At 36.6% G+C, this 12,648-nt stretch overlaps 1 protein-coding gene across 7 annotated transcripts in view; it reads left to right on the top strand.

Annotated features, from left to right (window-relative positions):
• The window catches only part of B3GNTL1 (UDP-GlcNAc:betaGal beta-1,3-N-acetylglucosaminyltransferase like 1), a 126,186-nt gene that overhangs the window by 34,291 nt on the left and 79,247 nt on the right, over positions 1–12,648 (top strand). For 4 of the 7 annotated variants that reach the window (XR_011088830.1, XR_011088829.1, XM_068655405.1 and 1 more), the window contains exon 6: positions 942–1,037. The exons of 1 other annotated variant lie outside the window; for it this stretch is intronic. Coding sequence is in view for 2 of the 6 variants with exons in the window: in XM_068655405.1 (XP_068511506.1) it covers positions 942–1,037 (96 nt within the window). In the remaining 4 variants the exon portion in view is untranslated. Of the gene's footprint in view, positions 1–941; positions 1,038–2,946; positions 2,997–4,307; positions 4,327–12,648 lie in introns of those variants that run through there. 2 more of the 7 variants (XR_011088832.1, XR_011088833.1) reach the window with 2 other exon arrangements.

The raw sequence follows: 12,648 nt of genomic DNA, 5'->3' as shown, positions 1-12,648 counted from the left end.
TGCATATAGGTTTGGTATGGCCATGGAAGTCTTATGAAAGGCCGCCAGGAGCACCAACTGTGGCTGTTTCATTCCTTTGCTTTTAAGAAAGGAATTGTCATTTGTTTTCTTTGAAGAAGGATTTATTTTTTTCATGTGCTTGTGAAAATACAGGTTTTAAAAATAATTAGAAAGCCTTGTGGAAATAAAAATGTATATGTGTATAGAGAGCATATTTAGGTAATTTTAAGAAAAAGTGAACTTAAAGTTACTACTATGGAGAACATTTTGGAGAACATTTTACCTGAGTTTTAAGCATATTAATCCCTCTCTTCCTCTGTGTTCCTCTAATTCCATATATGATTCAAGCATAGGACTGCTACATATGTATAATGATGTCACTATATAGATAAGGATACTATCCTGTATGTAAAGGAGAAGAAATCAGAGTGAAATCTTAACTTCATCTTTATAGTAACTTCGTCAGAGGTGTTTCATTCATCTATAGTATCTGCTTTCCAAAGCTCAAACTAGAAAAGAGTAAGAAAAGCCAAAGATATGGGGTGTGTGTGTGTAAGTGTGATGTACTACTAAAGAAACAGAGAAAAGATATTTGTTTTTAAAGTTTTGTTTCTAAATCGCATTTTGAATTGTCTTCATATTTTCCATCAACCAGGTTTTCTTTCTCACGTGAATTCTCAGCACTGGTTTTACAGTTCTATCTTTTTAGGGTTTGTTGATGTTGGATTAGATCATTGTTTCACTCGCTTCTAACTTTGGTGATTACAGAATGGAGGTTTTCAGATTTATAATCTTAATTCTTAAACTTCTTTATTCTTAATTTTCAGATTATAATCTTAATTCTTGGATTTCCCATTTTCTGAATGCCTGTTTTGTGATCTTGTTTTGCTGCCATGTGGGTGCAGAGCAGTTCACACAGTGTTCATTTCATTTTGCCTTAGATTGTTGGTTGCCAAGTCAGAAGAGAGCCACCTATGTCTACTGAACGGTACACTCGTTGGATCAATAATCTGACTGAAGAACAGCTTCTTACACAGGTATTCTTATTTCAGCCGTGACTGAAATTATGGCAGAAAAATACAGCGAGAGGTTTATTTCGTTATTTATTTTTTGATGTTCATTAGCAGCGCTTGATAGTTTACCAAGATAATCAGTTTTTTATAATTTAAATGCTAGACGTTTAAGTAAGAGAAATGTTTTTGGTACATATGATCACTATGTAATGATGACTTCACGCTAAGTGAGATTGAAGCTTTCAGTTTGAGGTTCAGAGTGAGCCTCACTTTTCTCACTGCTGTCTGTGGTTAAACATATATACTCATGTTCTAATAATTAGTTTAGGGTGTTCATTTTAAAACATATTTAAATACAAAAATAAAAAAAAATAATCTTTCTTTAGAAGAGTTTTTTTCTCCGTGGGGTTTAGGTACTGACTACTTCTTTATCATTTTAAGTGTTTCTAGAGATCATTTCAAAATAGCAGTTCTTCAGGCATTAAACATAGTGCTCATTGTACATGCTTCTAAGTAAGATGCATCTTGTACAACCGAAGATGACAGTTTTGGCATAAAGAAAGGTTGTTTCGTTAGGCAGGCAGCCAATGCTGAACTAAAAGAGACTTTGGCAAAAACAAGTTAAACTGAAGAAATCAATCCAGCTTGTGGAGGAATGTGTGTGCTGAGTATTATAAGAAATCTAATGGATGGTTAGAAGAAAACATCCCAGCAGGCATTACGATTCAAGTATTTGGGATTGGGTTATGTGATGCTATGGTAGGAAGACATTTGCTTTTGATTTTCCTGGATTTAAGTGGCTGAAAAGATTAACGTATCCATGTTTGTTAGACTTCATTGTAAACTGTGTTGTGTTCCCCATTACCATAGCCCCCAAAGACATACTCAAAGTCTCTGGTATGGTTGTTGTAACACAAGAAGTAATCTGTAGACCTTGTTTTAAAATCAGCAGTGGTATTATGGTTCTCTGTAATTCACCAAATGAAAGTAGTTACAGGAAAACTTACCCAGTGGAATATTTGGAATTGCCTTCGGGCAATTAGAAAAAATTATAGGTTTAAAACCATGAATTTATCATACAGTGGTATCTGGATACACAGTAATAGCACATCACTATATTGTTGAAGGGAAGACAAAGAAACACTAGAGTATGCAATGTAGAAGCTTGTCCTACACAATTTTATGTGTTTATCTGTCTTGAAATGGCCACTGGATGGAGCCTTTAATGAATTAAGCCAGAAATTTAAAAAAGTACCCTAATTTTGAGATTACGTAGAGTCCAGTCAGTTGAGGGGTGCAAAATGAAAACTAGTTTTAAGATGGGGTTGCAAGTTGTCTGGAAGAAATTTTCTGGTGTACTGCTTCTGATAGTAAGGTATAAATTCAGTGACCTGGGAATTCCTGTGCAGTCTTATGTGCCTCCAAATATCTCTTGAAGACTTAACCAAACAACATGTGCAATCCATTATTTTTATGTATGATTTAGATTCACACATTTTACAACTAGATAAGGAATTTTGGAAAATATATTGGGACAGAAACTAGAAGGCTGCATAACAGAACATGCTACTTCTTGACAGGTTTCTAAACAAGATGAGATTTGTATAATCACTCTGTTTACGTGTTCCTGTTTTGTATTTGAACCTGTTACCTGTTCTCCACCAGATTTAACATAGAATTCTTCAAAGACTGTAGGTTTCTCAAAATTTTATGGAAGTGCAAAGCTAAATAGATGAGACTACATGTACTGCAGCAGCTAGAATTCATATATTAAGCACCACAGAATCCACCTGGATAGAGAATTTAGGTGCTCGGTTATAAGACAAGCTTCAGCTGCAACCCATAATCAACTGTGATGCAAGTCTATATGAAGCTTGGCTTTCCTAATTCTGGTGCTAAAAGAACTGCTTGATTTCCAGAGCAGTACATGTTGGCACGTCTCTTCTCCTGCTGCAGTATCCATTCTTCTGATCAAAAATTCAGGTAGGGATGTAATTATTTTGCTTTTTCTTGACTTAAAGTATAGGTAGGTGGAGGAACTGGGAGTAAAAACTATTTCAGCTGTTCTCTAATGATCAGGATATGAAACAACTGTGTAAGGTTAGGCCTGTGAGGGGGTTGCTCCCTTCATCCTGATAAACCATACATTTAATTTTGGGTTTGCTTTTAAAACTTTTTCAGGAAGTAAGTCCCAAGAAAACTCTCATGATGGGCCTCTGCTGAGGGATTTGTAGAATCCATGGGAGGAGCAGTCCTTCAGGGAATTTGGGAAAATTGGCTTTAATTTACAGCATATTGTCTCCAGCAGTTTCCTGTAGTGAAAGAATGTTCAGCTTTTTTTAGCTGTGTCTGTACTCAGTGCCCAGCTTTTTTTTGCAGTTACTTCTGTTGCATTTCTGTATCATGTACGTGGAAATTATTTGTGCTGTAAATTAGGAAACAGTGACCATTAAGAAAAAAAAGCAGCTGTCAAGATCATGTAATCCCCTATCATAATATTTATGTTATTAATAATATCATGTAGCATTTGATTGCTTTACTAGGCAGTGACTGAAGTCCAGTTTGAAAGAGGTGGGTGGCAACAGATGTTTTGTTAGGTGGTTGAATGGCTTCATATGCTGTGGTGCTGTCTGCTGGTTTTATATTGCTTGAGTCAATACCAGATTTTTGGATCGAATGTCTATACCCTGTCCTCATGCTGAGATCATTCAATGCAAAATGCTTCTAGCATTTTTAACTTTTCTCTTCTCTTAGCCATGGCCTCTTGATGCTTACTCATCCATTAAATGTTTCTCTAAACAATTATACTGTAACATTCCAAAGATACTTTATGGTATGCGTGAAATTTCAGAATATATACCCCAGAGAGTGTGGGGGCGTATAAAAGAGTACAAAGAGAACATGCTAATGTGAAGGCTACTTTTTAAAAGATTAATATTTGCTTTTTAAGGCTATCTTCTGCATGAATTATGAGCAATTAAAGCATACTTTTACACATATATTAATATAAGCCTTAAAATACACAGATACATATATTGATTGACTTGGTATTTTTCTGGTTTTCTGGCCTATAGACCAGAAAGAAATATTTCCTACAGCCCCAGGAAAAAAAAAAAAAAGGTTTAATTGTTTGGTAATTCTTTAGTGAGAGGTACAGAAAGAAAATAAGCAAACAAACATAGATAAATGACTGATTGGATGTTGAAGTAAGTGGAAAAAATACTGATTAAATCTAATCCTACAGGATGTTAGAGTCTGAAATGTGCTTGAAGTTTGATCATGCCCTTGTACACTGGAAATTTTACTGTACTGTGTAAGTAAAAATGTCTAAATGGCTTTAGCGTTGGATTAATTGCACAAATATTTATACAAGTAGTTTTTAAGGTTTGTTGCTGACTGTAAGTAACATAGCCAAGTTCACATCCATGTCTGTTAAGTCACTATTTAGGTTAGGTTAATCTCACGGGCAGCCTGTGAAGTATTGTGTTCAGCCTGAAGCATAATTCCATCTGACCTGCCTTATTTTCCTAACCCTCAAAGACAAAAAATCTCTTTTCTTATGGTTGTTGTTTACTTAGAAGCAGCCAGTGAGCTTTGTTTGGTATGTGAAGAAACTCTTGCAAATCAGAGTGGGCTCCCTGGCTGATAAGACTGGACTGTCATAATTTAGAAAGGTAACAGGCCAAAACGTTGTGATTCTGTATGGCTGTTGTCCACTGTAGCATGTCTGTGTTGCTTCCTGATCCATAGGCACGTTGCACATTGTCTTAGAGCTCTTTGTATAGAATAGGTCTGGAAGTTTTCACAGCTGATTTGTAGCTCTTACCAATAATCTCTCTAGGCCACCTGATAGAAGAATAATACATGTATTTAACCTATTAGAGTTCCATAATGATCACTTTCCTATGCTATTACAGGTGGTTGTGACATTTAGCTAATAGGCTTAAAAGCTGTGCTTCCCAATTTATGACATGTTCCTATTTTAGAATTTTAATTAATGTTAAATAAAAGTTCACACTACAAATCAGGATTTACTACACATATACTCAGTTTGGAAATAGATCCAGCTTTTTGGCTGAGTGGATCACATAGTATGTTCTAAAGGACCATATATCAGGAGCTTTTCCTGAGCACACGGCAGACCTTTTCCATAAATTCCATACACTCAGTATTGCATTGTCTTAGTACATCTCAGCAAGCATCGTCTTACAGTTTCCAAGGAGAGTGAGTGGTCGGGGTGGGTTGTGGCTGGCAGAAAAAACTCGTGCACCTTGCTCCCTGTCTGCCTGGAAGACAGAGCGGCTGGGAGCAGGTTGAGTTGTTGCAGTCTTTCTCAGGAAGCAGACAGGTGAGTAGGGGTGCTGTGTGCTGCACGGCAGAAAGCCCAAAGTCATGGGAGGGAGCTGCACTGCCCTGATAAGGTTCTGCAGCCAAATGGAAGCTGGCACTAACCAGAACTTGGTCTGCTGCACAGTCCCAAAGAGGTAGACGAAGCTGGTCAGAGTAGATTGCAAGCAGGATGCATTTTCCAGACGGGCCACAGATTGAATGTTTCTGGCTTGGAGCATCCATTTTCTTCACCTGCAGACCAGAAAATTCTGACTTTGTAAGTGCTGGGCTTAGTTGTCAGTATGTCAGAACTGAAATACCAATTGAGATTGCAGTCTGAAAGTGGGTGTATGCAATGCTTCTTGTCCACTGACATTGGTAAAATCTGGAGGCGGACAGAGAGTAAGACTTTCCTACTCTGAAGAATGAATAAAACATGAAAAGGATGATTGATTCCCCCACCCCCCTTTGCATTTGTATAGCTCATTTGTATTTGTTGTCTTTTGATCAAAAGACACTCAACGCTTTCTTGGGCATTTTTTTTTTTGTCACAGTTTCCTCTTCCTTCATCTGTTTTATCTAAAAATAGCAAAGTCCCTGATGTTTTTCTACTGAGTGATAAAACCTAAATTACAAACTGGTTAAATACAGTAGACTGCATTAGTTTCTATGGGATTAAGCATATACCATATAAGAAAAAAAAAACTGCTTCCTTTTGTGGTTGATCCTTTTTCCCCTCCAAAGGAGAACAAAACAAAGTTGCACAAGCTAGTCAATGTTTATATTTGTGTTAGAAAATGCATGTCAAAGGGGCTCGTGAAGTTTTAGAAAGTTTAATGAGAAGTGGCTTACCCACATCTGTGAACTCAAAGCACAATTAGAACTTCCCAGTGTGGCTTTATGTAAAGGCATCTCAGGGTCAAATATTTCTGAACTTTCAGAAACAGGTTTGCAGTAGTTCAAAACTATACAGATTTTGCATTGTATTAGCAATTTTGCATGAGTTTAAAGGCATACTGCAGAGGATAGTGTTAAAATACTTGTATTTTTCTTCTCATGTTTTGTTTGATGATTTGCATGCATGATTGTGGTTTATAATATATGGCAATACATGAATGCAATAGAGGCATTATAATATAAAAGTAACTTGCAGTACAGTCCTAGAGCATGGTGGATACTTGAATGACAAAAAAAGCATGACTTGCCTTTGGATGTTCAGGTTAAGAAGGTAAAAAAAGAGTTTACCGCTGATTTGAGCTATAATTAGTACCCAGTGATGATCTTGCCCTGTATTTTAAGTAATTATACCAATATGTAATGTGGCATGTTTGCATCCTAAAAAACAGTTTTTATAAAATGCTTGATGGATATGTAACGGCAAATGTAAAGGAAAACTGTCAAGGATTAACTTTTTGGGAATGTATAATTTCTTTTCAAAGCTATAGTTGACGTCCATGTCTCCTCAGTGCTTCTGAAAATTAATTTGATAAATAGTGCAATGAGTTAAAATAAAATTAAGGCTTGTTTATTAATGTAGGTCCGCACTTAGGGATGTGGATGAAACCAACTAATAGCTACCAGCTTCTGAATGCTATATTTATTCTTGTTTGATCTTCCATATTTATCCTGTTGATATGTTAGATTACAAATAAATAGTCTTTAAGCTTCACTTTGGGCTTTTATGTCATTGCCTTTTCTAGTTTAAGGGATCTTTACTTTTGTCTAACAGATGAGGGACAAAAAACAGTTTTTTTAAAATGGTAGTTAAAAGTTTGAAATGACTAATCTTTTTTTTTTTTTTTTTTAATTTCAAAACAAAAAGTCTACTCCCAATACAAAAGTTTCCAACTAATTTAGTGTTGTTTATTTTTCAATTAGTTCTCCATATGTGAGAACACAGAGCAGATACACCCTTAACTTCCTGTGATTTTGGTTCTTTGAGTTGGAAAATCAAAGTGCTGATTCCACAAAAATGGAAACATTTTTAGTATGGCTTTTAGAGTAATAAAAATAATTGATTCCAAGCATATATTTTTATTGTAATGCAGCTCCCTCTTATAGCCTTATATATATAGGAAAAAAAATATTTATTTCTTCTCTTGCAAGCAGGCACTGAATGGTTTCTCACCTTTCAAAAACTGTGACAGAGCACAAGTTAAGAACACTTTACTTATTAGAAAATAACATGCTGTTTTTGGTCTCAGCTTTCAGTGCTAAAAGTATTGGGCAGGATTTTCAGCAGAGCTTGGTAATATTTGGAGAAACTGGAGTGGGTGGGGGTGTGAAAGCATCACTTCCCGTGTTGGATGGTAGATCAAATGGCTGGTTTGACCTATCACAGTCAAGATTCTGCTTCTTAATACTAATTATACTGGCTTTGCTCTGCCATGTTTAACATTTGTCTCTACAGCAGTTCTTGCTGCTTTTTTTTTTTTATACTAATAAAGGAAGTTGAATTTAAAAAGAAATATAACAATATAACCCAACATATCCTTTTCCATTAATGATATATGTTGCACTTATGTTTGGGGTTTTATCTTCCTGTGTCACTAAGAAAGCATATTTTCTTCTAGTCTAACAGCTTTTGAGTATAAGGATCCAGATTTAATGATCTTTTCAATTTTTGTACTTTTTTTTTTGTTAGCACAAGCATGACCCTTGACTGGGACAAGGGATTTTTATTTTGTTTGTACAGCCTTGGCCAAATGGGCTGTGATTAGAAGTTCTTGAGGTTGAAGTTATTCAAATAAAAAAAATAATAGGCAGCTTTTCAGGGTGTTAGCTTAGATCAGCCATAACCGAACAATATGTCCTTTGTCATACAGAATAGATACTCGTCTATTCATTTGTGCCAATTACATGATCTTAGGGATGATTAGCATATATCTAGTTCCTCAAGATGTAGGAGAGTTGTGTATGCAGCTCACATTTTGAGAACTAGAATGATCACATGTAAAGGAGGTGGAGCAGGCATGTGCTTTGTGGTTAGCAGAAGGATAGTCAAGCGCTGGCCCAAACGGAAATCTGAGCGGTTGCAGTGCATGGGGTGTATAACAAGGAAGGAAACGGTCTTGCATCTGGCTTCTAGTGTAACTGTTGGTCCTTTGCCACCTCTCTGGATGTGTTGGTTTCTATGATGTGGGTGGATTTAACCTTTTGCATCACTCGCAATGACTCTTCTTACAGCACAGAAAGAGGCAGTAGAGGAAAAACGTATGCCTGGCAGATTTATACCTTTCACGTTAAATGCATCATACCTTAATGAAATTAGGAAATCCAATGCTGTTGCTAAATAAGCTGTGATTTCGTAGTAATGCAAATTATAGTGATTTTCAGAGCTACCAAATTAGAAAAAGCAAAATGTTGCCAGACTTTTTTAATTAGATGAATTTGAAGAATTTTTTCCAATATTGTCCGTGCCTTTGTGCTCTTGAGCCTATTGTTGAATTCTTTCAGAATACATATTATATATATCTGCCAACATAAAGGATAGGTGTTCAGAAAGTTTGTACAATAAAAGGAATTATTATTTTCAGGAGTATAATTCCTTAACATTCCAGGAGGACTATATTTATTTGGGGTAATTCTTTGCATACATGTACTCTAATAATGTCAGAATGAAATAAATGTAGTGATGAACATATACATCTCAGGATTATGATAATTTTACACACGGTTGGAGTCAAATTAAGACAAGCCCTTGCTGTTTAAATAACGATGATGGAAATTTTACTTAAAGTATTTTTTTTAGTCGTTATCATTTTGGAGAGTTTATTCTACCACTAAGGACAAAGTAAGTGTGCTGTCTACGCATTTAGCTTCTTAAACTTGTTAGCTTTTAGAGATTTTAATGTTAGATCTATCTAACTAGGGATTTGATACCAGAATATACTACTAAAAACTGTTAGGTGGGTTCACTTATATAAAAGCAATTTGCATCAGCATAGCTCATAATTACATCTTGATTGCCTAGGACCTATATGAAATAGTACCCATATACAAATGCAACCCAGTCTCTAGTAGAGAGTTGCACTGATACAATTATACTAAAATAAGTACAAGAAAAAGTCACTGTAGCATAGCTATTTGTTATGTGAATGTATTTCTGCCTCATGTAGCCTGTTGGATTGATGCTATAGTGCAAGAGCTTTAAATTGTTGTTCTAATGTATTTTTTTTTTTAAATCTCCATATCTAGTTTGTATCTTACTGTGTAATTATATAAGACAAAAAAAGTGATTTCTGGGAATTTAAGTCCTAAACAGAGCAGAGTGACTCTTAATGTGGATACCCTTATTTAACACTGCAACGTGTTACTAAAGCTCCTTCTGCAGCCACTTAGTGCAAACAGCCTTCTATACTAGATTTGCATGGTGTGCCTCTTTTCCTTTTTTTGTCTTATCTCGTGGTCATGTTCTTTATTTTCTCCCTCTGTCATTCCCTGTCCTTCTTAAGCACCTTGTGTAACAAAACAGTAAAATTTCTAGGGCAAAAGCCATCTCCTTGTTCTTATGTTAAAAGCTGGCAGAATAGTGTCTGAATTATTGCTGTTATCATGTAATAGCAGTACCCATTATTGTTCTGCCTTCATGAAGGTGAGCAGTGGGGAATATCTTATTTAATTTAAAAGCTGACTTTTTAAAGGCCTTAATTGAAATTTACATACATTCCAGACTTTGATTTGCCACAAACAGCTGAGTTTCTGTAATTTTGGGAGACTTCTGGGCTGTTTGACCAGGTCTCATCCTCTGTTTTGTTTTGTGTGTTCTGAAGCTGTTCACTGTTTTCCACTGCAGGCTTTTGTAATTGGTTGTTGTGGCTGTGACAGCATCCAGCAGCTTCCACTCTCCCACTTCATTCTCAGTTTCAGCTCTTCCCTCAAAGGATTTTGTTTTTCTCGGATGCTGTACAAAAGAGTTACAAATTCACTACGTGCTTGATTACCCATTCATTTTCCAAGAAGCAAATAACTTTATCATTTATTTATTATGAATTACAAATATATCCACCCATGCAAGAAAGTTGCAGATTTAATAATCTTATTCACATTCAGGAGCAAATAGTACAGTATCCATGAATCACTCCGTTTATTGAGTTTCCATAGGTATGTCAGAGTCTCAGGGAAAAAAAGGTGAATTGGTCATCGAGTTGGTAACTGCATTTAAACAGAATTTAATGTTTCTGAGAGGAACCAGACTCTACAAGTCTTCCCGTGTAGTGGACAGATCCATGCTGAGCAGTGCTAAACTAACATGTGCTCGTACACGTTGACACACTTCATTTAGCGTTCTGCCAGGCCAGAAAGGCAATACTGAACCCAAGCTAGCAAGAAATGATCTTACTGTCACAGCACTTATGTCCTGGAAGTTGCAGGCAGATTCTCAGCCCTATTATAATAGGGAACAAGAAAGGGTGGTAAAGAATTCATTAGAGTGGACCTGAATACAGTGTGTGCTTCAAGCAAGACTCTACAAGGACCATATTCAGCTTTATACTTCTCATCTTTCTTTTCCTTCTGTGTGTTTTCTGGGTATTTAAACTAAAGGAGAAGGGATTTCTATTTTGTTTTGTCCCATACGCAGCCAATAGTCTACCTATGTTGTGCATAGGAGTCAGTCAAGAAAGCACATCTCACTATTCTCTTCCTTTTTACCTGGGCCTTTTCCATGCCTTTCCTAATGGCACTTTTCTTAAATAAATAAATAAAAACCTGTGATTATGGAATGAAAACAGAATAGAAACAGATTCAAACACTCGATGTTCTTAGAACCCCCCGATGGCTTGCTTGAAAGAGGAGGAAAAATAAGTTCTCAAGTGACAGTGCTGTTAAGCTGTTCTCAAATGTTTTAACTAAAACTCAAATTGTGTTGAACATCCTCACTGATACATCTAAATCCTCAATTCTACGGCAGTGACACATTGAGTTTGTTGTACTTGGCACGAATTGATCAGGTAGGCAGAGAAATCACAGCTGCTTCTCCTGGAGGCAGCAATTGTGGAGCCCACTGCAGTGGGCTGCTGCTCCACTTTGTGCAGTATTTGACCATGATGTATGATCTCAACTGCCAACATTTATCTGGCCACATGATTTTAAAAGCCAACAGGCAGCAATGTTAGCATTCCCTACTTACTCTGAGTCGTGTTTCAATGGCATCTTTCAGAAGAATGTAACTCTTAACCTGCGAACAGAACAGGCTCTCTCTTCATCTCAGTGTCCGATTACACATATGTTTAAAAAAAACCAACAACAACAACAACAAAACCTTTGGAGTCAGTAGGAGAGCAATTTTTTGTGTGTCATAAAATTATTCATAGATCTGCAGAGCAGATGTTGACGATTACAAAGAGAACAGAGGCCGGTCTGTGGTCAGCCAGCAAGCTCCATTTCACGTGGGTAGATCAAGGCTCAAGACAGCAACTATTTCCTGTCAGCACGCTGGGCGTCAGCGATAGCAGTTTTTGTGGGCTCTAGCCCAGTTAAATTATACAAAGTCACTTTTGTGAGGCCTTTCTTCGGCCTCTCTGCTGAAAGAATAATGGCAGTAGAGGGCTCAGCATTCAGTTTTGTGAGGTCTATTGATATAAAATTGCACGTTGAAAACTTGTTATGGATTTTATGGTTTTCTGTGAGATGCTTGCCTCTTTCTCTCAGAAAGTGCAGAACAGCTGACCCTTTCTTTTACTGCAGTAATCACCAGTGGCATGTTTCACATCTTAATTGTTTGAGCTTGAACCATAGTTAAAGCACAGCCTCCCAAAATTTTAATGTATTTTTATTGATTAACTTAAGTGGTAGCTAGTTCCTGCAGATGAATAGTGATGAATTAATATCATTTTGCTTTCAGGGCAATTTTCTTTAAAATTGTTGGGGCTGCAGGTGGCCCAGGGCACCTCCTCTGCTGATGGCACTGTTTGGCATGCTAATATAAACAGGAATTTCCCAGTAATTAAAAGAATTTTAACTGTAGCTCATTTTGTCTCAAACAGAATGGATTTGTTGAAGTAATGATAATGTAGATGCTATGTCCAATGAATTCTCATTTTCCTCTTTGTTGGTAGAGCTGTATAAATAAGCATGTGTCAATGGGGAAAAATTAATTAATTCTTCTGCAAATAAACCATTTTGATCTTCAGGTTTAACAAGTACAGGGAGAGATGGAGGAAGCACCCCTTACCCTTTTGGGTAGAGGGATGAGGGCAATGAGCTTAGGGATGGAAGGAGATAACTTTGTGGACGTGGTGGTTATTCAGGCTCAGACAGACAACTGGAAATGGAAACAATTTTCTGGTGTCCTGTCATATTTAAA

The sequence above is a fragment of the Anas acuta genome, chromosome 18 (assembly GCF_963932015.1).
Source record: "Anas acuta chromosome 18, bAnaAcu1.1, whole genome shotgun sequence".
NCBI classification, from domain to species: Eukaryota; Metazoa; Chordata; class Aves; order Anseriformes; family Anatidae; genus Anas; species Anas acuta.
Note: the sequence above shows the minus strand (reverse complement) of the source record. Positions and strands in the feature narration are given on the sequence as shown.